At 44.2% G+C, this 27,466-nt stretch overlaps 1 protein-coding gene across 1 annotated transcript in view; it reads right to left on the bottom strand.

The window, feature by feature from the left end:
• kcnh3 (potassium voltage-gated channel, subfamily H (eag-related), member 3) overlaps positions 1–27,466 on the bottom strand; it is a 404,423-nt gene that overhangs the window by 113,600 nt on the left and 263,357 nt on the right. Inside the window, 3 exon segments of the mRNA XM_034186593.1 lie at positions 788–945; positions 3,527–3,785; positions 4,261–4,400. Coding sequence (XP_034042484.1) covers positions 788–945; positions 3,527–3,785; positions 4,261–4,400 — 557 coding nt within the window.

Genomic DNA, 27,466 nt, shown 5'->3' with positions numbered 1-27,466 from the left:
ATTGTGTGCCACCTCAAAGTGAAAGCCAATTTTTTTTCCTGTTTTTTATCTCCAAGGCTCCATGTTTGCTGCCATGATTGAAGGCACTCCCCTCAGTCACGTCGTCATCCTCAGTGGGAGGTGATGGTCTAGTGGTTAATCACTGGACTTCTAGACCACAGGATTCTTGGTTTGGAACCCAATCAGACTGAAAAATCGCTAAAGACCCTTGGGTAAGGTCCTTAATCCCCTTGTTACTCCTGGTGTGTCATGAGCGCTTTGCATGGCAGCACCTTGTGAGTGTGTCTGTGTGAATGGGTGAATGTGAAACATAATTGTAAAGCTCTTTAGTGTCTGATGCAGATAGAAATGTGTTGTATAAATACAGTCCATTTACTGAAAATACACTAAACGCTAATCAATTAATAACAAGTCAAACCAAATGTAAAAATCACTATATTTTTTTCCCATAAAGTCTTTGGGGGGGTTGTACAAAACCCCCCCAAAAAACCCAGACCTTGAAATTACTTGCTGCACTGTAAATGTGGTTGTTTTCCAGTCAGTAACACTTGACAGCTGACTGAAGTGAAGATAATTGGTCTGTTTTGTCTCCACTAGTCATCATCATTCATTTGTCTGTTGATGACGACTTTGGATGAAGCGCTGATGGAGCCGACGATGTTACTGGATGTGAATGCTGGAGCGGTTTCTCAGTGTTTCTCTTTGCTTGGAATAACAGCAGCTCATGTTTATGCACAAAGACAAACTGTGTCCACACAGACAGACAGAGACACAGAGGGGTACTCACCACACTGACGTTGAAAGCATAAAGCAGGTCAAAGGGCAGAGCAGCAATGAGATCGACAAAGAGCCAGGTGGTGACGTAGTGAACGCAGATGGAGCGGGCATCGTACACAACCTGGCCAGACGTGCTCACAAAAGTGGTTCGAAAGTTCAGTATGATGTCTGCAGAGAACAACAGCAGCATGTGGCAGGAATTAGCAGCATGGAAGGACACGTGTCAACTGCAGCGTCAATGCTGAGCCCCGCTTCACTGGACCTGCAAATATCACGATAATCCCTCACATGTAACACACAGTAACTTTAATCTGAGCCTCACAGAGCCGATCGGTCGCTTTAACACCCGAGACAGAGTGTAAAGTTAAACAGACACACAGTAACTTTAATCTGAGCCTCACAGAGCCGATCGGACGCTTTAACACCCCAGACAGAGTGTAAACGTAAACTGACACAAAGTAACTTTAATCTGAGCCTCACAGAGCCGATCGGTCGCTTTAACACCCGAGACAGAGTGTAAAGTTAAACAGACACACAGTAACTTTAATCTGAGCCTCACAGAGCCGATCGGACGCTTTAACACCCCAGACAGAGTGTAAATGTAAACTGACACAAAGTAACTTTAATCTGAGCCTCACAGAGCCGATCAGTCGCTTTAACACCCGAGACAGAGTGTAAACGTAAACTGACACAAAGTAACTTTAATCTGAGCCTCACAGAGCCGATCGGTCGCTTTAACACCCGAGACAGAGTGTAAAGTTAAACAGACACACAGTAACTTTAATCTGAGCCTCACAGAGCCGATCGGACGCTTTAACACCCCAGACAGAGTGTAAACGTAAACTGACACAAAGTAACTTTAATCTGAGCCTCACAGAGCCGATCGGTCGCTTTAACACCCGAGACAGAGTGTAAAGTTAAACAGACACACCAGTAACTTTAATCTGAGCCTCACAGAGCCGATCGGCGCTTTAACACCCCAGACAGAGTGTAAACGTAAACTGACACAAAGTAACTTTAATCTGAGCCTCACAGAGCCGATCGGTCGCTTTAACACCCGAGACAGAGTGTAAAGTTAGACACAGTAACTTTAATCTGAGCCTCACAGAGCCGATCAGTCGCTTTAACACCCCAGACAGAGTGTAAACGTAAACTGACACAAAGTAACTTTAATCTGAGCCTCACAGAGCCGATCGGTCGCTTTAACACCCGAGACAGAGTGTAAAGTTAAACAGACGCAGTAACTTTAATGTGAGCCTCACAGAGCCGATCGGACGCTTTAACACCCGAGACAGAGTGTAAAGTTAAACAGACGCAGTAACTTTAATGTGAGCCTCACAGAGCCGATCGGACGCTTTAACACCCCAGACAGAGTGTAAATGTAAACTGCGCGGGATGTCCTATGCATTCAAAAGACAAAACTTGAGAGAGATTTTGTTTCATGCAAAACATTTTAGTTTTGTCTTTTTCAGTCAACACTAAAGCATGTCAACTTTGTTTTTGTCAGCATTTTATAACACTAACAAAGCATCATCATTGTCTCATTTTCATCATAAAAAAATTGTTGTTGATAAATATATTTTGTCTCGTCTTGTCTGATGAAATTAATGCTACATGACAGTGTTTCAAGACTGCAGCTCAAAGAGAGAAAGAGAGAGCAGAATCAGTCAGCTGGAACTAGCAGCTCACTATTTCTCAGCAGTAAAATAACTGAGTACCAGACAGGACACTAATGTGGTCGCTGGCACGGAGCCTTTTGCTTCACTAACAATCCCAGAATTTAGATATGATGAGTTCTGCTCTATTATTAGTAACAAAATTAAGATGAAGTGGGAAAACAGTTTGACTCAACACTGATATCTTAGACATACAAAAGAGAGAACAGATGCATCTTTAATGTGAATGTGAATGACTGCAGAGAAAGCTCTGTTTTTAACCTTTGGAACATAGAGTAATCCTGCCTCCTGAGAGTGCAGAGCACGGGCCCTGCTGCCTGCACATATCATCTACATTCATGTGCAAAGGAGCAAAGTTGATATTATGGCAATTTATGACCACTGTCAACAAAATAAGAGTAAACAGGAAGTGTAACTATGTTTGGTTTCTGAAAAAGACTCAAATGACTCATTTAACTCAGAAAAGATTTACCATCTTCAAAGTGTTATTCATGTGTTTTAATTTGCTATGTTCCTAATATTTGGTATCTTGGAAAAAGCAGCTAATTAGCAGAAATGAATGACTGGAAGTGTGGGATGGCAGCGATCAGTCCACCATCACGAGCTGAATGAATGTATTGATGAGCAGGCCGGCCTCTTCACTCTGACAAATGGGATTTCGACCGGCATCAGTCAGCCATTTGAACTGCGGGTGGCTGATATAATTTCATTGCAGAGGATTATTGATGGAAGGCTTCTGTTCACTCTGTGACATTTAGGGGAAATTGTCCATGAACAGCACTCATGCAAGTTTCTTATAATTAGAGGGAGAGGAGAGGCGTGGTAATGATCGGTGATCGGCATCATTCAGATCCTCTGTAACGGGCGTGTCACATGATGACATCCACAGCTGACCATTAACTGATAAAACATGCAGAATTCTGAAGTTTTTTTAATGAATGATGTTTGAAAAATGCCAGCAAATATTATTCTGTATATCATGACTGCATACAAAGAATTCATCTTGACAGTGAAAGTTCATAGAGGAGGTTAGTACGTGTTCATTTAAACACTCTTCAAAACAGGACACTCACCGAGTATAAACAGGATCTCCACAAGGATGTCACTGACACTGGGCGGGCTCCGGGGGGCGCTGTTACTGCCTTCATCCCGCACTCCCACCGCCGTGAAGCACACATTGTAGGGGACAGTGATGGCCACGTAGAAAGTGGCCAGCAGAATCAACCAATCCCAGCCTGCCTTGAAGGTTCCGTAGTGGAGCAGGATGAAGCGAGATTTCTGAATGGCGGCTACCTTGTACTCTGGGATTGGAGGTTTCTCTCCAAACATATTCTAGATTAGACGACAGGAATAAAAATGTTGACGCCACTTCCACTCAGCTGTCAAAAGTGTTTCTGTACACGGTGAAAGTGTCCAACATGTGGAGATATTTAGTTATCTTGGCAGTAACATTCACGTCTCTGTTTCATCGAACTTTGATGAAGATGGAGACACACGGGGCACGAGCTTATGTTGTCATGAGGATGCTGGTCAGAGGGGTTGCTGTGGCAACCTCAATTGAAACCAAGAGAGAAGCCGAAGGGACTTACTTACTGAGTGAAGTGACACAGTGCCAATTTTAACTTGCCTAATATCAGTATCAGCCCCCAAAAACTAACAACATATAATCTTAATAGTTAAGATGTGTCTATTGTGATGTGTGTGTCTGTGCGTCTGTGTGTGTGTGTAGGGGAGGGGGGGGGGGGGGGGCACTGCTTCATCTTACTGGAACACATGTAGAGTCAGAGACAGACAGACAGATTCTCACGTTGTTGATCTTGAGCTTGGTTTTGTCCTGTTTCTGCAGATGTCCCGACAGGTGGTAGAGCACAGCTCGGCTGCGGCGCCGATTAGCGTTGAAGCCTGGAGGACGAGTTACCTGATGCATCTCCAAACCAGTTTCCTCATCTGCAGAAGAGAAATTCTGAGCCTCAATCTCCCCCACAACACAGACTGCCAAACCAAAGCCACTCTAAGAGACAGTTTTCTATTAGCATGCACACCCTGGAAAACAGCGCGCTGGTTGAGCGTGAGCTGTTGTTCTTCTCTGTGACATGTTTTACATCCTTCTGTAAGAACACGTCCATTTGAATTGTGATGAAGGTATGTTTGGACCTACAACAGTTAATGAAATTCTTTAGGGCCCCTTCACACATAACATGAAAGACACAGAAACCGGAAGAAAATACGCGAACCAAGCACAAAATGGGGAACTACGAAAAATTCCACCTCCTGACACACTGGCGACGGTTTCATGCATGCTCATGCGCATGCACAAACACAGTGCGAGCAGCTGGAACGCGTTGCACCATATCGCACCTCTGCTGTGGAGGAAAAATAAATAAATAAAAACACACCATAAAAACACCGCATTTTATTGAATCCCTCTTATCGAATGCACAATACAAGTATGAACCGTCTGTTCCTGTGTAGATGACCCATGGTCACAGACGTACAGTCAAGAAATGACATGAATGAAGCAGTGCACTCTTATCATGTCCACATCTACTGGCCCGGGCATGTCCAGCCGGCCCCACGTGTGTCTCCAACCCAACATGCGTGTCCTATGGGCAGCACGCCGTAGAACAGACACTGCGTCATGTGGAACAGAGCTCACGTTAAATAAAAAATAAATGGCACTCACGGGATTCAAACCTGCAATTTACGAAAGCTCTGATTGACAGATGCCACCCCTGATCTGAATTGGGAGCTGGTTCCACAGGAGAGGAGCCTGAAAGCTGAAGGCTCTGCCTCCCATTCTACTCTTACAAACCCTAGGAACTACAAGTAAGCCTGCAGTCTGAGAGCGAAGCGCTCTATTGGGGTGATATGGTACTACGAGGTCCCTAAGATAAGATGGGACCTGATTATTCAAAACCTTATGAGTAAGAAGAAGAATTTTAAATTCTATTCTAGAATTAACAGGAAGCCAATGAAGAGAGGCCAATATGGGTGAGATATGCTCTCTCCTTCTAGTCCCCGTCAGTACTCTAGCTGCAGCATTTTGAATTAACTGAAGGCTTTTCAGGGAACTTTTAGGACAACCTGATAATAATGAATTACAATAGTCCAGCCTAGAGGAAATAAATGCATGAATTAGTTTTTCAGCATCACTCTGAGACAAGACCTTTCTAATTTTAGAGATATTGCGCAAATGCAAAAAAGCAGTCCTACATATTTAATATGCGCATTGAATGACATATCCTGATCAAAAATGACTCCAAGATTTCTCACAGTATTACTAGAGGTCAGGGTAATGCCATCCAGAGTAAGGATCTGGTTAGACACCATGTTTCTAAGATTTGTGGGGCCAAGTACAATAACTTCAGTTTTATCTGAGTTTAAAAGCAGGAAATTAGAGGTCATCCATGTCTTTATGTCTGTAAGACAATCCTGCAGTTTAGCTAATTGGTGTGTGTCCTCTGGCTTCATGGATAGATAAAGCTGGGTATCATCTGCGTAACAATGAAAATTTAAGCAATGCTGTCTAATAATACTGCCTAAGGGAAGCATGTATAAAGTGAATAAAATTGATCCTAGCACAGAACCTTGTGGAACTCCATAATTAACCTTAGTCTGTGAAGAAGACTCCCCATTTACATGAACAAATTGTAATCTATTAGATAAATATGATTCAAACCACCGCAGCACAGTGCCTTTAATACCTATGGCATGCTCTAATCTCTGTAATAAAATTTTATGGTCAACAGTATCAAAAGCAGCACTGAGGTCTAACAGAACAAGCACAGAGATGAGTCCACTGTCTGAGGCCATAAGAAGATCATTTGTAACCTTCACTAATGCTGTTTCTGTACTATGATGAATTCTAAAACCTGACTGAAACTCTTCAAATAGACCATTCCTCTGCAGATGATCAGTTAGCTGTTTTACAACTACCCTTTCAAGAATTTTTGAGAGAAAAGGAAGGTTGGAGATTGGCCTATAATTAGCTAAGATAGCTGGGTCAAGTGATGGCTTTTTAAGTAATGGTTTAATTACTGCCACCTTAAAAGCCTGTGGTACATAGCCAACTAATAAAGATAGATTGATCATATTTAAGATCGAAGCATTAAATAATGGTAGGGCTTCCTTGAGCAGCCTGGTAGGAATGGGGTCTAATAAACATGTTGATGGTTTGGAGGAAGTAACTAATGAAAGTAACTCAGACAGAACAATCGGAGAGAAAGAGTCTAACCAAATACCAGCATCACTGAAAGCAGCCAAAGAGAACAATATGGGATCAGTCCAGGTTTCTATTAGGGTGACAGCAGCTGTTTTGAGGGAGGAGGGAACAATTCCAGTAGTGAGGAAAGAATGAATTATGTTTGTTATGTGGGAGCTAAGAACGAAACAACGGCTTTAATAAAAACTGCTGGAAGGGGGTCTAACTGACAGGTAGATGAACCGGATTTTTTAATGAGTTCAGAGACGTCAATGGGAGATGGTAAAGAGAGAGAGTAGATTCGGGGGGGGGGGGGGGGGGGGTAGAGGGAAATGGGGAGGATGGATTGTGAAAAAAACGGGGGATGAGTTGCTGATGGATATTTGTGACTTTGTCAGTAAAATAGGTTAGCGTAATACACAAGGCAGTGGAATACATATGTGATGGAAGTACATCAGAAGGTTGTGTACATTTTTTAAGAAAGGAAAACAGGGTCTGTGAAATGTCATGATGTGAACTAATTAAACCAGAGTAGTTGGAGAATTTAGCTTAAACAATAGTTTTTGTAATGAAGAATGCGAGTATATGTCCTTATGTACAGGAAGATTGGTATTTTTAAAAACATGTTCCAGTTGGCGACCTTTTGCTTTAAGCTGTCTGACAGCAGGGCTGAACCAAGGTGAAGAGTGAGCAAATGTGCCAAATCTAGTTTTTAGTGGAGCGAGGTTATTAAAAAGGAGAATGAAGTCTAGTGTTGTGGTGGGAGACAAGTTCATCTGGGTGGAAAGACTGTGAGCAGTGAAAAGTGAGTCCAAGTTAATGTTCTTTATATTTCAGAATGTCATGGTGCGCAGAAAGTTACCTTTGGAATGTAGTAGATTAATATTAAAAGACAGTAGAAGAAGAAGAAGAGAGGATCATATTTAATGTGGGTAGCCAGCGAAAGCACAAAGCTTGTTTCCAGAAGGGCCCACGGCACGTGTCTCTCACTCCTCCCCAGCACTGTTGTTCAGAGTGCCGGTTGGGAGTGTGGCTGCAATTGGGAAGCGAACCCAGATCACTGGCATCCCAGTCCAACGTGCAAACCATTACGCCACCACCTCCCTGACAGTAGCCTGTGGTCAGAAAATGGGACATGATCTGCTTTCCAGTCAGAAGGGGAGATATCAGCACAAGTCCTTCAGAATGATTTGGAAAGTTGATAAATTGCAAAAATTTAAAGCTGTTTAAACAAGCTGTAAAATCTCTGGTCACTAGATTACTGATATTGTCAAAGTGGATACTGAAATAACCCAGAAGCAATACATTTGAAGATAGTGAGAAGAGATGAGTCAGAAATGCAGAAAATTCAGAGACAAAGTCTTGGTTAGGTTTAGGTGGACGATACACTGTAGCCACAATTGTTGGAACAGATCTGGGTTACTGGGAGACCATTAACTCAAAGGTACTGAACGCCAGAGTGGATACAGGCAAGACTCTCCAACTCTCATGGTAGAGCATAGCAAGACCTCCATCCCAGCCAGAGTCATGTGGTTTAGACATGTAAACAAACCCAGAAGGGAAACAAAGTCATTTGGCTGTTGCCATGATTCATTTAAACACCACAAGTCAAAATTACGGTTGGTCAGCAAGGAGATCTTGGACAAGATTTTCCTTGCTTGTAATTGAATGTTCAGAAGGTCAAAGCTGACAGTGTTGCTGTGATTGCAAGCAGCACTTGTCACCCTAGCAGGGCTGGCTAGCACACTGTGGTTAGCAACCCAGAGGGTGTTTCAAAGAGCACATCGATATGTGGACCAAATTGACTTATAGATTTGGAGCTGCCTGAGTGGAAACTGTGACGGGACCCTCTGTGGTTCTATCTGCAACAGGGTAGAGCAGCAATGTCCATGTAAAAATGAAGCAATGCCGGAGGAGGTGCCATCAGGTGGAAGCAGAGTGGGGCGTAGTGTGTAAAATCCACGGTGTGGTGTGTAAAATCCACGGTGTGGTGTGTTAAAATCCACAGTGTAGTGTGTAAAATCCACGGTGTGGTGTGTAAAATCCAAGGTGTAGTGTGTAAAATCCAATGTGTGGTGTGTAAAATCCACGGTGTGGTGTGTAAAATCGACGGTGTAGTGTGTAAAATCCACGATGTGGTGTGTAAAATCCATAGCATAGTGTGTAAAATCCACGGCATGGTGTGTAAAATCCACGGTGTGGTGTGTTAAAATCCACGGTGTAATGTGTAAAATCCACGGTGTAGTGTGTAAAATCCACAGTGTGGTGTGTTAAAATCCACAGTGTAGTGTGTAAAATCCACAGTGTAGTGTGTACAATCCACGGTGTGGTGTGTAAAATCCACGGTGTAGTGTGTAAAATCCATGGTGTGGTGTATAAAATCCACAGTGTGGTGTGTAAAATCCATAGCATAGTGTGTAAAATCCATGGTGTGGTGTGTAAAATCCACGGTGTAGTGTGTAAAATCCATGGTGTGGTGTGTAAAATCCACGGTGTAGTGTGTAAAATCCATAGCATAGTGTGTAAAATCCACGGCATGGTGTGTAAAATCCACGGTGTGGTGTGTTAAAATCCACGGTGTAATGTGTAAAATCCACGGTGTAGTGTGTAAAATCCACAGTGTGGTGTGTTAAAATCCACAGTGTAGTGTGTAAAATCCACAGTGTAGTGTGTACAATCCACGGTGTGGTGTGTAAAATCCACGGTGTAGTGTGTAAAATCCATGGTGTGGTGTGTAAAATCCACGGTGTGGTGTGTAAAATCCACGGTGTAGTGTGTAAAATCCACGGTGTGGTGTGTTAAAATCCACGGTGTAGTGTGTAAAATCCACAGTGTAGTGTGTAAAATCCACGGTGTAGTGTGTAAAATCCACGGCGTGGTGTGTAAAATCCACGGCGTAGTGTGTAAAATCCACGGTGTGGTGTGTTAAAATCCACAGTGTAATGTGTAAAATCCATGGTGTAGTGTGTAAAATCCACAGTGTGGTGTGTAAAATCCACAGTGTGGTGTGTTAAAATCCACGGTGTAGTGTGTAAAATCCACAGTGTAGTGTGTAAAATCCACGGTGTGGTGTGTAAAGTAAAATCCACTGTGTAGTATGTAAAATCCACGGTGTGGTGTGTTAAAATCCACGGTGTATTGTGTAAAATCCACGGTGTGGTGTGTAAAATCCACGGTGTGGTGCGCAAAATACACGGTGTGGTGTGTTAAAATCCACGATGTAGTGTGTAAAATCCACAGCGTGGTGCATAAAATACACAGTGTGGTGTGTAAAATACACAGTGTGGTGTGTTAAAATCCAGTGTAGTGTGTAAAATCCACGGTGTAGTGTATAAAAGCCACGGTGTGGTGTGCTAAAATCCACAGTGTGGTATGTAAAATCCACGGTGTGGTGTGCTAAAATCCACAGTGTGGTGTGTAAAATCCACGGTGTGGTGTGCTAAAATCCATAGTGTGGTGTGTAAAATCCACGGTGTGGTGTGCTAAAATCCACGGTGTGGTGTGTAAAATCCACGGTGTAGTGTGTAAAAGCCACGGTGTGGTGTGTAAAATCCACAGTGTGGTGTGTAAAATCCACGGTGTGGTGTGCTAAAATCCACAGTGTGGTGTGTAAAATCCACGGTGTGGTGTGTAAAATCCACAGTGTGGTGTGTAAAATCCACGGTGTGGTGTGTAAAATCCACGGTGTGGTGTGCTAAAATCCACGGTGTGGTGTGTAAAATCCACAGTGTGGTGTGTAAAATCCACGGTGTGGTGTGTAAAATCCACGGTGTGGTGTGCTAAAATCCACGGTGTGGTGTGTAAAATCCAACATCTGCACGGAGGCAGCGTTCACAAGTCTTTTCTCCAGCACACTGCAGGATCAATTTCAATGATTTGATGATCCAAGATATATAGCAATATAAAACTCACCGGCAAGCAGCGACAGCCAAACGCGCCAGTGTTCACATTATACCACAAACATTAAAAACAACAACAATAACAATAATAATACTTGTAAATTGTGGACTGCACATGCATCACTTGTTTTCAGATGTATGTACACGCTCACTGGTCATGTCATGAGGTACACCTTGATGGTACTGACCCCCTTTTACCATCAAAATGTCCGTAACTCTTTGCATCATGGATTCAACACGGTGCTAGAGACATTCCTCGGGAAAGAGGGCAACCTCTCATTTTAACAGCTTTTAATAGTTTTCTAAAGTGGCACGCTTCCTTCCCCTTGCCAAGTGTCCCTCAGTCAAGCCAGCAGCCCCCCCCCCCAATGGGCATAGTTCACCTCCAGTGACCGATCAGGTCTCTCCGCTGGGTGGCATCCACAGTCTAATGGCCAGATGGAACGGTACAAGCTGGTGCTGGAGACAGCCCACCACTGTCTAGTTCAATTCAAACTTTATTCCAGACTCGTAGTCCATTTTAAAAGACAGACAAAACAGAGAAGAAACAATAATTATTCACAGTTTCAAAAGACAGCCATACCAGTGTTTCCACATGCTTGACTGGAATCGTATGGAACTGAATTGCATATTTGTGAGTGCCACTATGATTTCATTGTCTGACTTGTTGAGTCTACAAATAAAACTGTACATCAAAGTCCTTAGTACAGCCTGTAAGGTGTTCACTCGTGTAGAGACAAACATCTCTGTAGCACTAGTCCATCGTGGCCTCCTCAAAAGCACATGCAAGGCATCATTGTAGGCCACCTGCAACCTTTGCAGACTGGCTTTTCTATAGTTAGTCCAGAGGTGAGCCGTATACAGGGGTGTACAGTACGCTTTAAACAATGTCAGCTTTACCTCATCAGTACAGGAGCCAAACTTATGCATGAGTGTATTTGCCTGAGCATACAACATTCTGCATTGTCTATAGACATCATCATCATCTGTCATATCTGCAGTGACGATGTGCCCAAGATACTTGATTTTACATGTCATACTCAATACAATATTTGACAGATAAAAATCAGGATATTTCATATGTCTGTCCTCTTTGGTCCTACAGATCATAATCAAGCTCTTAGCTGCATTGTATTTGATGTCATGCTCCCCCCCCATAAGATGAGCAAATGTTTAGTAACTGCTGTAAACCAGCAGTGCTTGGACTAAAGACTACTAAATCATCTGCATACATTAGATGATTCAGAACCATGTTTCCAGCAACACAACCAGTTTTACATGCTTTGAGCCTAGTTGACAGTTCATCAAGATATAGATTAAATAGAACTGGGGACAGGATTCCCCCCTGTCTGACTCCATTGCGAACTCTAAATGGAGCAGAAACACTGTTTCCCCATTTAACCTGCATTGTTTGCTGCACATACCAATAAATGAAAATGCGCACAATATATTTAGGTACCTTTTTCAATTAATTTCATAAATAATTTGCGATGATTCACCCTGTCAAATGCCTTTGATGCATCTAAAAAACATAAAAACTGAAGAGTTCTGTCTCTTGTATTTCTGAACAATCTCTTTTAGAGCATACACATACATGTCTGTGCCCAGCATAGCCTTAAAACCAAACTGGTTTTCAGATGATTTAATAACATTTGAGATCCTGTCCAGCAGGACTGATTCAACAATGCTGGCCAGAGCTATAGGTCCATAATTATCAGAGCTTCCAACTTTCCCTGTTTTGTCTTTGATGACAGGGACCAACAAGACAGTTAAAGAATCTGTTGTGTGGGCCGCTGAAGAGGAGGTACTGCTGGCCCACCACCACCAGATGGCGCCCTGCTTGGAGTGCGGGCTTCAAGCACAAGAGGGCGCCGGAGCCACTGGGAGTGACAGCTGTCACTCTTCATCAGCACCAGCTGTCACTCAGCCAACTCATCACCATCTCCATAAAGGCCGGACTGTGACTCCACCTCCTCGCCGAGAAATCAGCTACCATCCAGGTAATTTTCTCTGCTGACTCAAAACATTGAGTAATAATCTGAACTTCTTTGCAGCCATTTTCCTGTGGTGTGTCCTTATCTGTGGGATTGGCGTTTGGTGTGATCAGCGACGGCTTCGCTTCACACCCCAACCAGATAAGTGGTTAGACAGGAGCTGCACGAGTGTGTGATTGGAGGTGGAGGTTCTCCCTCCTAATTGTGTACAGACTGTGGGATTACTGAGTGTGCGACCTCACACTCATCAGGACTGTCTCTGTTCTCTGCCAGCAGTACCGGGTCTGACTGCTGAAGACAGCGGCCACCTGGGGCGCAGGGCTTGGCGGCTCCGGTGTTCTTCAGCTCCGTTGGCAGTGGAGGCTGTGTGGGATCCGGCTCTTCTCTCGCCAGGTGTCTTCTATCGTCGAACCTGCCCACACGTCACCTGGTGTATGATTGACAGTCCACCATATTGTTATTGTCTGTACGTTGTTGTGCGATTCACAACATTAAATTGTTACTTTTGGCTTATCCATTGTCCGTTCATTAACGCCCCCTGTTGTGGGTCCGTGTCACGACACTTTCACAACAGAATCAGGTAAAAAACCATGGACAAGAAGAGCAGTGGGACAAATAGATAGCAGTGGTGCTAACCTTGCACTTGCATACGTTAAATGCTCAGCTGAAACCCCATCCTGCCCACTGGCCTTATTATTAGACAGTTTAGTGATATCTTTGAGCACTTCCTGAGACAATATTGCATCTACATGTTCCACATCATTCAAAATACAGGGCTCACTCTGAACACTGTTAAACAATTTACTGTAGTGCTGCCGCCAAAGATCCACAATGTCCTGAGTTCCAGAGGTGCCATCAATCGCACCTGGCAAAGATGTCTTACATGTTTTGATGCATTTTACTTCTTTCCAAAAGTCAAAAGTGTTGTTACAAGCAGGTTTTCTTGTCATTGAGTCAGCTCTCATTGCTTGCTCATTCTTAGTTATAAAATGTACTGCATACTTATATCGAGCATCTGTAACTTGTTTATGTTCATAAATAGGCCCAAATCTTGGTCTCCCAACCAATATCCACTTCTGAGACGCCTCTCGAGCCTTAGTAAAAAATTCAGACACATGGGAATTCCAACCTGGCCTTACCTGCTTTTTAGATTTAGTTTTTGGAAGGGACTCACTTGATTTGAGCAGTACTTTGACAATGTCCTCATACATAGCTCTAACAGCTGCTCTGTGTTCAGAGTTTTTACAGTTAGCATCCTTACACGTAAGAGCTTCCCTGGGCAGGTAGATATTTCTCAGCAGATCATCAGTGATCACAGAACAGGATTGTAATTCAGTTGCTGTGAGAGAGATCCAATCCACATAAGACACACAACTTTCATTTTTATACATTTCCAATACAGGTAAAAACTGTCAATTAACTTGCATCCCAAATGGAATATGGTCAGCTGTTGAAAGCTCATAAAATATTTTCATATCAGTCAAAGATACATGAGCATCTGCTGTAACTATGCAATGGTCCAACCAAGACGTGGTGTGCCAGGCCTCACTTATGTAGGTGAAGCTGTCTGCAGGTAAGAGGGCTCTAGTTGACAGTATTAAACCATTGTCATCACAAAACTGACTCAAATGATTAGCGAATATTGATTTATGGTCCCTAATGTCTGAGTTAAAATCACCAATTACAAGCACATTTAAGAATTTGTCCTGCACAAATGAATTAATAAAAGCAAGTCTGTTTAAATATTGTTTCATTAAAATGACTCTCATATGGACTGTACACATTTAAAATAACACATTCCTTGCCATCATAGGTGATCTGAACAGCTATACACCGGTCCATTTCAAGTCTTAACACACTGACAAATGAATCAAGCCTTTTGTTCCAGAGAACTGCTACTCCACCAGGGATGCGCCCTCGTATTATTCCATCACCAATATCCACGCAAGACTCCCCCACTCCGTGAAAATTATGGTTTAAATATTTAAGACTTTCCAAATCCTGCTTCGTAAGAAATGTCTCTTGCAAACACAACACATCATATTGACTCAACAGGTGATCCACAACAACCCGGTGAGCCCTGTCCTCTGCACTCTGTCCTGTGCACAGACCACAACAGTTGTATGAAATTACTTTCAGGCTCATATCTAAAACTTATTGCACCTCCGCTCCACAGACTAATGTGGCCCTGCTAATCTGTGCAATGACAGCGGCTCCTTTGGGGCCAGCAGCGGGCCGGTTACGTGGCTCATAAAAACGCCGTACATAAGTGCCCACCGGCCAGATTTCTGGATTGTACATCTCCACCACATCTTTGCATTCAGCTGTAACTTTAAATGAGGAGAATCTATCATTAGCACTGGCGATTTTCTGGCACATCACCTCACAGCCAAGTTGCTCTTGCATAAAGTCAGTTAGTGTCCGTACATCTAAGTCAGGAGAGAATTTGGAGGCATAAACACTTACCAACTTAGTTGTCACCGTCTTTATGTTGCTCACTGCACCAGCTCTAGTGTCCCAGCAAACTGTTGGACTGAGCAGTTAGTCTGGGTAGAATACAGTCATCCCAGTCTCTGCTCCTGGTTGACCACCATTCTGCTGAGCCTCTGAGTATCAGCTCCTGCTCTTTCTAGATCTGAATGTGGAAGTAGTGGTGCCTTCCGTTTGGTCGTGGTTTTCCTAACATGCCTCGGTGCATGTGGCAAACAGCTGTATGAGGATTTGGCACAAGTTTTTCATGTAGGATTCCCTTCTTGACACACACACATGCAGCACCTGGTGTACTGGGGTGTGACCCCAGACAAGTACTAACCAGGACCTACTCTGCTTCACTTCTGAGGTCTGAGAGGCCCCGTTGTTTACAGAGTGGACAGACAGCACATTATTATTCAACTTATTATTAGGTTCTTGTATACATTCAGGTATGAAGGTGTTGCAGACCGGTTGAGTCTTCAATTCTTTCTTTTTCATGAGATTACTCGACATATTTATCATGCAGCTCGAGGAACAACAAGAATGCCAGTGAAGATGAAGCATGTGGATTGTTTGGGATTATTAGAGGCAGGAAGACAGAAATGTTTTCTATAACATTTCCTGTGGTGGTGATTTCTCCTCTGCCAGCCCATAATACCACATTAGCACACACAGTGCCCACCCCTCTAACCAAATTCCCTGTCATTCTCAGTAGAGCTAATTGAATTTGTTCTTTGTATGGAGGATGAATTTCAAACACTTCAGTGCTTCTGTTTCTTCTCCTTTCACGTGGCAGTGCACATCACGACTGCAGCGCTTAGATAACAACATCAGACCACACGTTAGAGGACACAAGAGCACAAAACTATAACACTATCCTAAAATACCCTCAGCTGTATGTGTATTGTCTTCTTTATAATTTGCAGTTGTTTAAATGGTATCGCAGTACAAACTATATATACTATATACAATACATACTGTATACAGTGACGCAAATAAGTATTTGATCCACTGTCAAGTTTTGCCACCTACAAACAATGGAGAGGCCTGTCATTTTTATTGTAGGTACACTTCAACTGTGAGAGACAGAATTCATTTACATTTTATTCCATGAAATAAGTATTTGATCCAATAGAAAAACAGAGCTCAATATTTAGTACAGAAATCTTTCTTTGCAGTTCCAGAGGTCAAAGGTTTCCTGTAGTTTTTCACCAGGTTTTCACACACTGCAACAGGGATTTTGGTCCACTCCTCCATACATATCTTCTCCAGATCTTTCAGGTTTGGAGTTTTAGCTCCCTCCAAAGATTTTCTATTGAGTTCAGGTCTGGAGACTGGCCAGGCCACTCCAGGACCTTGAAATGCTTCTTACGGAGCCCCTCCTTAGTTGCCCTGGCTGTGTGTTTGGGGTCATTGTCATGTTGAAGACCCAGCCATGACCCATCTTCAATGCTCTTACTGAAGGAAGGAGGTTGTTTGCCAAAATCTCTTAATACATGACCCCATCCATCCTCCCTTCAATACGGTGCAGTCGTCCTGTCCCCTTTGCAGAAGAGCACCCCCAGAGTATGATGTTTCCACCCCCATGCTTCACGGTTGGGATGGTTTTCTTGGGGTTGTTCTCATCCTCTAAACATGGTAAGTGGAGTTGATTCCAAAAAGCTCTATTCTGGTCTCATCTGACCACATGACCTTCTCCCATGCCTCCTCTGGATCATCCAGATGGTCACTGGTGAACTTCAAATGGGCCTGGACATGTGCTGGCTTGAGCAAGGGGACCTTGCTGCCCTGCAGGATTTTAAACCATGACAGCATCATGTGTTACTAATGTAATCTTTCTGACTGTGGTCCCAGCTCTCTTCAGGTCATTGACCAGGTCCTCCTGTGTAGTTCTGAGCTTTCTCAGAATCATCATTGACTGAGTGTGTGAACAGATGTCTTTTATACAGGCAACAAGTTCAAACAGATGCAATTAATACAGGTAAAGAGTTCAGAATAAGAGGGCTTCTTAAAGAAAAATGAACAGGTCTGTGAGAGACAGAATTCTTACTGGTCAGTAGGTGATCAAATACTTATTTTATGCAATAAAATACAAATAAACTATTTAAAAATCATACAATGTGATTTTCTGGAGTTTTTATTCTGTCTCTCACAGTTGAAGTGTACCTATGATAAAAATTAGACCTCTCAATTCTTTGTAGGTGAAAAAACTTGCAAAATCGACAGTGGATCAAATAATTATTTCCTCCACCGTATGCGAGTCCAATATCTGGTCTCGAGACTGGTCTATATATATATATATATATATATATATATATATATATATTTGTATGTACTGCGACCTTCAGCCCAGCTCATATGACACTTCCCCTGTGATGCCTATCGTCACTCATCTCACCAAGATGCACCGAAAAGGGTGGTGGACTGTCAGTCCTCCATCTGCTGAACTGAGGAAACCAGAGCTATGAACCATTAAATTGGCTCTGAAGATATGGAGACATTGGCTTGAAGAGACAAGTCAACCTTTTCTTGTACGGGCTGATCACAAGAACCTAGAATATCTTTGTTCTGCTCAGTGTCTCAACTGATGACACGCTGGGGGAACCCTGTTCTTCTACATTTTCAATGTCACCCTTTTCTATCTTCCAGGCTCTTGAAACATGAAAACTGAAGGTCTGTCTCTGCAATCCTCTTGCAGTGACTCACTCAAAGCTAAGTCGGCCATTCTGCCCCCTGGCTTTGTGATCAGAGCTGTGTCCTGTGAGGTTAAGCAGCATGTTAGGGAACTCAGGTTCCTGATGGTTTCCTCCCTCTCTCTTTTCTCTCTCCGCTGACCTCATCAGTGGAGCTGTAATTGGGAGCACCTGTGGCAGCTCAACACCTGCAATCACTCACCTGCTCACTCATCTTCAACCGCTTACTCCAATCAAGGGTCATGGGGAGCTGGAGCTTATCCCAGCAGTCACAGGGTGTGAGGTGGGTTCACCCTGGACAGGACGCCAGTCTGTCGCAGGGTCGCATACAGACAAACAAACACAGTCACACCTACAGACAATTTAAAGTTTCCAGTCCACCTACCCTGCATGTGTTTGGATGTGGGAGGAAGCCGGAGCACCTGGAGGGAACCACACAAACACGGAGAGAACACGCAAACTCCACACAGAGAGGCCATAGGTGGGAATTGATCCCATGACCTTCTTGTTGTGAGGCAACAGGGCTACCCACTAAGCAACTGTGCTGCCCAACCTGCAATCAATCATCCTGGCAGTATATCAGTCCTGGTCTTCCAACCCCTCCTCACCAGAGTCTTCCGAGTGGTGCTGTGGGCTGCATAACCTGTTTTTCCTTGTGGAATATTCATTGAACCTTCTGAACTGTATTTTTGTGGACTAATCTCATTTTGTTGCTGTCTCCAGATTCCCTGCCACCTCTACAGCTTCAGTGAGTCCCACCTGGACCTGGCAGCACTCAGACCACATCCTGGCCGGCTCCCAGTGCTTCTACCTCCTTCCATGCCTGGTTCTGCTTTGCACATTTTAATAAACACTGTTGTCCTTTTACTCATTCTGATCTGCCTCATTGCATTTTGGTCCAGTTGTCTGTTCCCCATTTCCGTAACTCCCTCATAGGTTGTTCACTCAGGAAGGGATATGACCACATGTCCTTCATGTCATACTTCCAAATTAACCTGTGGATGAAGTCTGTAAAGGTTTTGTGTGAGGTGGAGATGCATGTTTCTGTTGTTGAGGCCCCAAATTTGAGCAGCTGTAAAATAAATAAATAAATATATAAATAAATAAGAACTGGGCTCCTTTCAAAGAGCTAAATTCCACACTACACTCATTTTCTTATTTATTTTCTTATTTATTTATTTAAAAGGGACAGTACATATTAATGAACATATACAATATGTAAATATGTCAGATTTTAGCCATAGGCTCATTTCCATCTGTAGTCCCTGACAGGCTGAAGTAAAAATGAACAAACAATTAACAATAAAAGCACACGGACGTCACAGAAACTTACAATACAACAAACTCCAATACACAGGGGTCACTAACTACTACAGCAGCAAGACACAAGACTGGACAAGAGACAGGAGACGAGAGGACAAAAAGGAAATGAAGGTGTCCATGCCCACTGGGAGCAACTTTCGGATTAATGACCTTGCCCAAGGGCACCTTAGTATTTTATCTGTTTGACAGAGAATCGAGTCAGCACTTAAAGCTGAGAGTTCCTGAAGAGTATAATAGTTACTGTTGTTATCAGTTATTGTGAGCCTTGATTGGTCAGTTTTGTGTGGACACCATCTGTGGCTGAGGGACAACATAAAATGATCCTGTAGCAGCTCATTAGCAACAGTTTTGGCTCAAATGATATGTCGCCTGGTGGACAGGTGTACATATAATACCAAGGAGGTGGGATGACAGCATCATTCCAAAGAAGCCAATAGCAGTGGTCAACAACAACAAAATGTTTCTTGCATGGACTTGGAGAACAGATTTGGGGTAATTTGGGGGTGCTGAATCCTAATCTGAGCTCAGATTTCCTCAGTCACGTCACTTTTTTTGCAATCTTCATGTTCCATATTGATTGATTATGCAAACATTGCTCATTCAATCACGTGTTTGATGCCACTAATCCTGCACAAAAGCAACTTCAAAAGCCTAATTTTTAAACCAGGTTCATGAAATGTGAACAAAGGGCTGTAAAATGTATTGCGCAGAAGACGTGCTTGATACGAAAACTAACACCAGATTCAGATTCAGCGCCCCCAAATTACCCAAAATCTGCTGAAAAACTTCATGCAAGAAAAATACTGATCTAGATGTGCTGTAAATACCAGGAAGTAACTGCCAACATTTGAACTGTCTTCTCATATTCACTCTTTGGTCTCAAACCCAAAGGTACTCAGCATAGAGTAAAACCAATGGAATTAGCTTTGTTGTTTGTTCCAATAATTTTGAACTGTATATTTGGCCATTCAACCGAAGCCGGGGGTGTAATTCCCCGACCTGTCACCAGCTGTCCACATGAGTTAATGTGAGTCCAACACTGGGCAGAGATCTTTTCAGAGTGACACTCCCATCGTGGCACAACCACCAAATTTGTTGTATTATTGTGTGTTGTGTCTCCCTGCAGGGGGCGCCAGGCACTGTAACCGTCTCTGCACTGACCTATGATCTGTGAGAGTTTGTCAGTATTTGATGGCTCCATGTGTTGGAGTCTCCAGATGTGTGATTTTTTCTTTTGTTATTTTCTGGTATTAAATCTGCACAGTGTTGCAGTGATGCCGCCCGAGTCAATACTTGTCCCGGCGTGCTTCTTTCGAGCACACACTGTTCACTTTATGAATTAATGCACCTGATTGAAGCTGAAAGGACACAGACAGGTCAGCCAGTCACGTCCGGGAGCATATGAAACGCCTTGAGTCCTGGATGGCAACCACCCAGGGACAAAACTGGTGCATTTCCACATCTCTAAACAATCATCTATCTGCTGCAGTCAGGTGAAACATGAGTGTGTCCCCTTGGCCAGAAATGACTGACTGCTGTATTTCTTGTTTTCTGCCTTTGGTGTGAGTGAGGGGAACAGAGTGATTGGTGACAGAGGCTGCTTTCACTGCTTCTGTTTTTTACACTGTGGTCACTGGTTGTACTCATTTTCAGAGCATTTGGAAGGAGTGCTGTTGGGGATATTAAATTATTAATGCGCTTTTGCTCGTATTGGTGTGTTGTTTGTCTTTATATTAGTTGCTGCCGCACGCTGTGGTATCTGGGGATGCGCACTAGCCCTGTGGCCTCAGGGCCTGTACAGGACTTACTTCTACTTGTGTACCGCTGCCTGCAGTGTGAATATCAACAACCCTTTATTAAACTTTACAGTTTGTAGTGATGCATGTTTTACATATTAAAAAAAAAAAACCAGAGAGTGTGTGCAAATTACAGGGGTATCACACTACTTGGCCTCCCTGGTAAAGTCTACTCCATGGTGCTGGAAAAGAGGGTTCAGCTGACAGTTGAACCTCTAACTGAAGAGGAACAATGCGGGTTCTGTCCTGGTTGTGGAACAAACAACCAGCTTTTCACTCTCACAAGGATCCTTGAGGGTGCCTTGGAGTATGCCCATCCAGTCTACATATGCTTTGTGGACTTGGAGAAGGCGTATGATTGGGTACCCCCCGGGAGATACTGTGGGAAGTGCTGCAGGAGTATGTAGTGAGGGGTCCCTTCTCAGGGCCATCTAATCTCTGTACTCACAAAGCGAGAGCTGTGTTCAGGTGCTCGGCAGTAAGTTGGACTCATTTCTGGTGGGGGTTGGCTTCTGCCAGGGCCGTGCCTTGTCAACAATCCTGTTTGTGATACTCATGGACAGGATATCGAGGCGTAGTCAAGGGGAGGCAGGTTTCCAGTTTTGTGGGCTCAGGGTCTCATCACTGCTTTTTGCAGATGATGTGGTCCTGTTGGCTTCATCTGCCTGTGACCTCCAACACTCACTGGATTGGTTCACAGCTGAGTGTGAAGCGGCTGGGATGAGGATCAGCACCTCTAAATACGAGGCCATGGTTCTCAGCAGGAAACCGTTACATTGCCTATTCTGGCTAGGGAATGCGGTCTTGCCCCAAGTGAAGGAGTTCAAGTACATTGGGGTCTTGTTCACAACTGAGGAGACAATGGAGCGTGAGATTGGCTGGAGAATTGGCACAGCAGGGGCGGTATAGCATTTGCTCTACTGTGCTGTTGTGACAAAAAGGGAGCGGAGCCAAAAGGCGAAGCTCTCGATCTGCTGGTCAGTCTTCGTTCCTACTCTCACTTATGGTCATGAGGATTGGATCATGACCAAAAGAACGAGATCGCAGGTACAAGCAGTCGAAATGGGCTTCCTTAGGAGGGTGGCTGGTATCTCCCTTAGAGATAGGGTGAGAAGCTCGGTCATCTGTGGGGAGCTCAGAGTAGAGCCGCTGCTCCTTCGCATTGAAAGAAGCCAGCTAAGGTGGTTCAGGCATCTTGTAAGGATGCCCCCTGGGCACCTCCCTAGTGAGGTCTTCCAGACACGTCCATCTGGGAGGAGACCACGGCGAAGACCCAGGACTAGTTGGAGAGATTATATCTCCACACTGTCCTGGGAACGCCTCATGATTCCCCAGTCAGAGGTGGTCAATGTGGCCTGGGAAAGGGATTTCTGGGATTCCGGATAACTGGTTGAAGATGTTTGAGTTACACAACTACGAATAATGCTTATCATGCTGTCCCCTGCACTGCTCTGGGCCACTCTGACCATGCCATGGTCCACCTGATTCCGACCTACAGGCAGACACTAAAGCTCTGCAAACCCGTAGTGTGGACATCTAAACTGTGGAGCAGTGAGACTGTGGAGGATCTACAGACATGTTTTGGAAAAACAGACTGATGTGTTCAGGACTGCCACCAACAGTCTGGATGAGTACACAGATGCTGTGACTTCATATACCAGCTTCTGTGAGGACTGGTGTATTCCATCACGAACCAGAGGTATAAAAACGACAAACCCTGATTCAGTCCTAAACTCAGACAGTTGAGAATGCAAAAAGAGGAGGCTTTCAAGAGCGGGGACAAGGTCAGGTTTAAAAAGTCTAAATACATGTTTAGGAAGGCGGTCAGGGAAGCTAAAAGGCTGTACTCTAAGAAACTCTAGCATTAGTTCTTACCCAACAACTCCACTTCTGTCTAGAAAAATCTCAGACAGATCACCAACTACAAACCAAACCTCCCCTACTCTGCCAAGGTCCCTCGCTTAGCAAATCAATTGAATGAGTTTTACTGCAATTGTGAAAGACAATGGGGCAGCCTTACTACCATCCCCAATGACAACCAAAAGCTCCAACCCACCAGCACCTCCTCCCACACTACTCCCCTCTCCATTCATGAAAGAGATGTCAGTAGATGCTTCAAAAGGCAAAACCCATGCAAAGCAGCCGGACCTGACTCTGTCTCCCCATCCATGTTGAAGAACTGTGCAGACCAACTGTCCCCAGTGTTCCCAGGCATCTTCTACACCTCACTGGAGACATGCCAGGTACCTGCATGCTTCAAAACCTCTACATCATCTCCATCCCCAAAAAACAAAGAACTTCAGGACTTAATGACTGCAGACCCATCACTCTGACTTTTGTGGTGCTGAAGACCTTTGAGTGCCTTGTCCTTTAAGGCCATCTCTGACCCTCACCGGGATCTGCTGGAGTTCACTTACAGAGCCAACGGGTCGGTAGACAATGCTATCATTGCGGCCCTCCACCTCATCCTCCAGCAACTGGACTCCCCAGGAACCTATGCCAGGATTCTGTTTGTGAACTTCATCTCTGCTTTCAGTAAGATCATCTAGGCCCTGCTGCATGCCAAGCTCTCTCAGCTTGGCGTGCCTGACTCCACCTGTAGGTGGATCACTGACTTCTTGTTCAACAGGAGGCAGCATGTGAAGCTGGGGGGGTGGGGGCATCTCCAACACACAGACCATCAGTACTAGATCCCCACAATCCTGCGTTCTTTCCCCTCTACTCTTCTCCCTGTACACCAACAGCTGCACCTCCAGCCACCAGTCTGTGAAGCTCCTGAAGTTTGCGGATGATACGCCCCTCATCAAACTCATCTCTGATGGGGTCAAGTCTCCCTGCAGATGGGAGATTGATCACCTGGTGTCTTGGTGCAAACAGCATAATCTGGAGCTCAATACCCTCAAGACAGTGCAGATGGTTTTTTTACTCCAAAAAGAACTCAGTCCCTGCCAACCCCATCACCCTGTGTGACTCTCCAGTCACCTTTGTGGAGTCCTTCCAGTACCTGGGGATCACCATCACCCAGGACCTCAAGTGGGAGCTGAGCGTCAGCTCTCTCACCAAGAGACCACAACAGAGCATGTAATTTCTGCGGCAGCTAAGGGCGTTCAACCTGCCAAAAACAATGATGGTGAACTTCTACACTGCCATCACTGAGTCTATCAGTGAGTCACTGTTTGGTACGGTGATCCCACTGGTAAGGACAGGAGCAGACTGCAGCGTATCATCTACACAGCAGAGATGGTGATCAAATGCAGTCTGCCATCCCTACAGGACCTGTACACCTCCAGGGCACTGAGGAAAAGCAGGGAAGATAGTGGCCGATCCCTCTCACCCAGGACACAAACGTTTTGTTACCTTCCCCTCTGGCAGATGGCTGAGGCCCATCAGGACCAAAACCCCAAGACACAAAAACTGCTTCTTTCCATCTGCAGCTGGATTTATAAATAATCACAGAGACCCCTATTTACCCTGCCCCACCACTCACTCCCACAAAGTACAGACTGATCATACCTGCACTGGAAGGTACTGCACATCTGCATGCCTTTGCACAGCCCCATTCCACTAAGTTCTATTTATTTGACAGTGGACATAGTTTTTTCCATTTGTCTATGTGACTCCTTCACTTCTTACAGAAGCATTTTTTCCTTTTTGTTTTATTGCTGTTTATGCACAAATGACACCAGATCAAATTCCTTGTACGTAAGAAGTTACTTGGCAATATATTCGATTCTGATTGTGATTCTAGATTCTGATATTTCTGTGTTTGACCTCCGCTGCCTCCTGTGGTCCTGACCCTGCCTCTCCTCTCTGGTTATGATTGTTTCAGTTATTCCTCATGTGAAACAAGTGGATCCTGGTTATCCACCTTTGAATCACCTGCCTTTCTAAGAGATCATTAGTGCTCCCATTCTCATTTTGAAAGGTTCAATTAAATTCTTGGAACCTCTTTGCTCTGTTACTTTTGCATTGCAGATCTACATGGCTTTTTCTCAGCCACTAGTCATTTTGAATCCCTGTGAAGGGTGCTGATGATCTACTGTGTTCTGATGGCTCACCTGTCCCACTGCAGAGCTGCATTTTTGCATTTTTTACATTTTGGTTTCCATGGCATTGTTTACAGTACAAATTCCACACAGATGGATTCATATGCAGACTCATTGGTCATGTGATGTCATGTGCAAATGATCTACCATATGTTGCTCTACTGTGACTCACAGTTGGCTCAGCCCATTGAATGTTTGCAATTCTTATATTCAACAAACTGGTGCTATTTTTCAGTTTCCTTTTAGTGGTCAGCAGTGTTGCCTCACTGCAAGAAGGTCCTGGGATCCCTTCCTGCCTGCTCCTGTCTTTGTGGAGTTTGCTTGTTCTCCCCGTGTTTGTGTGGGTTCCCACTGGATGCTCTGGCTTCCTCCCACTTCCAAAGACATACAGGTTGAGTGAATTGGTGATTTTAAATTGATCGTAGGTGTGGGAATGATTTTGTCTCTATGTGGTCCTGTGAAAGACTGGTGTCCTGTCCAGGGTGAACCCCGCCTCTTGCCCTTTGACTGCTGGGATAAGCTCCAACTCCCCAAGACCCTTGATTGGAGTAGTGGGAATAGAAAATTAATGGATGGTCAGATATCGAGGAAAGGTTTTGTTACGTACAACAGTAGGCCATGACTCAAACACGGAGGAAAACAATGCAGCCACATGATGGCTGTAGGACACAAACACGGAGACAAACATAAGAAGATGATGGGCAAAGCAAGACATTCTGTCAATCCAGTGAGGGACAGGGGGATGACGAAACAGTGCTGCAGATAATAAACAAGAAAATGAGTGCAGAACATGAACCGGACAGCCAAGTAACTGTCAACAGAAAAAAGATGCAGAAACAAACACACACCGAGTGAATATTTTGTGAAAATTCTAGCAATTAATTTTGTTTATACATATATTATTTATAAAAATAATAATAATTCATTTTCCAAACCCGCTAACTCTACTCCAGGTTCACAGGGGTGCTAGAGCCTATCCCAGCAGTCATAGGGTGTAAGCTGGGGACACCCTGGACAGGATGTGAATCTGTCGCAGGGACACATACAGACAATAGACATTTAATGTCACCACTTAATCTGACCTGCATGTTTTGGGAGGAAGCCGGAGCACCCAGATGGAACGCAAACTCACACAAACACAGCAAGAACACGCAAACTCCACACACAAAGGACCGGGTGGACTTGACCTTTGACCTTACAGTCTCATGTGTCCTTGGAACAGGGCTGGATGGCTTTCCTCTGTCCCCTTCATTGTGTTTTTGCAGGCAGCAGAGTCACTCACAGAACAGAATCAGCTCCCCCCGATCACCCAACCCTCCACCCCTCCCCGCTGATGTGCAAAACCTCAAGAAAACTTTTCTGCAGGGTGCAGGACACATTTTGTTGGGTTTTCCTTTAATTTGTCAGCCATCTGTACATCAGGATGGCTGTTGTGTCACAACTGTCTGCTGAGGCTTGAGCTCATGTCAAACTGCTGCATGCATTAGTTTTTGCAGCGCTCACTATCACAATCTGCCATCCAACTCTCAGGGAGCTAGCTTAAAGATGGGTGCAAAAACAAGTGGTGCAGAGGGTCCAGATCCATTTGGGACATGTCCACTGCTGCATAAAGGCAGGAAAAATCAGTGCAAACTAGGATGCTGACCACAAAGGGGCCTGATCATGTGATCAGTGTCCTTTCCTTAAAAGTGGAGAGTGCCAGACACGCTGCCCTGTGGTACTGAGAAAGTGGTCGCAGGTGATAGCATTTCTGGTGAGTTAAGCCTCTACCTGTCAGAGTGCAGAGCAGACAGCCAAAATCAAAGCTCCCTGAGGTGAAGCACATTTTCATTTTTCCACGAGTGTTTACTTTTATTTCACCATGAACAACCTAACATCACAGAAGTGCCAAACATGCACGTTTGTGAGGTTCAACAGCTTTGAACATGTGAAAATTTATCACAAGCTACAAATTTGATACGGCCACAGATTCCGGAACCATCCAGCAGGTGTCAGTGTTCAGCAAGGGGCAGCACAGATGTGTTCCTTTTCATGTGGACTCCTGAACAATGTCCAAAACATGGGTGTTCAAAGAACTGGCAGCATGGTGGCTTAATGGTTAGCACTGTTGTCTCACAGCAAGAAGGTCATGGGATTGATTCCCACCTGTGTCCTTTCTGTGTGGAGTTTGCATGTTCTTCGTGTTTGTGTGGGTTTCCTCCGGGTGCTCCAGTTTCCTCCGACATTTAAAGGTGGACTGGAAACTTTAGAATTGTCCAGGTCTCCCTTGCAAAAGAGATCACGATCTCAAAGGGACTAACCTGGAAAAATAAAGGTTAAATTAAAAATAAATTCTGAAGTCTGAATACAGGCTGAAGTGACAGGAAACAAAAGGAAGCTGAGAACTTTGGACGAATGATGTGCTGGAAGAATGAGTGGAAAAGGACGATATTGCAGCACTGTGTAGTTCCCTTAAAGACTCAAGGAAGAATTGATTTTGTTTGATCTTTTAAAGATTCTTATGCTACACCACGTTTTACTGCACAGTCCGGTACAGTAGGTGGCAGTATGCAACTTATGACAGTTGCCATCTGCCAGTTTAATAGAAGG

Source organism: Thalassophryne amazonica, chromosome 14, assembly GCF_902500255.1.
Source record: "Thalassophryne amazonica chromosome 14, fThaAma1.1, whole genome shotgun sequence".
NCBI lineage: Eukaryota > Metazoa > Chordata > Actinopteri > Batrachoidiformes > Batrachoididae > Thalassophryne > Thalassophryne amazonica.
The sequence above is the reverse complement of the archived record's forward strand: the minus strand, read 5'-3'. Positions and strand labels throughout refer to the sequence as shown.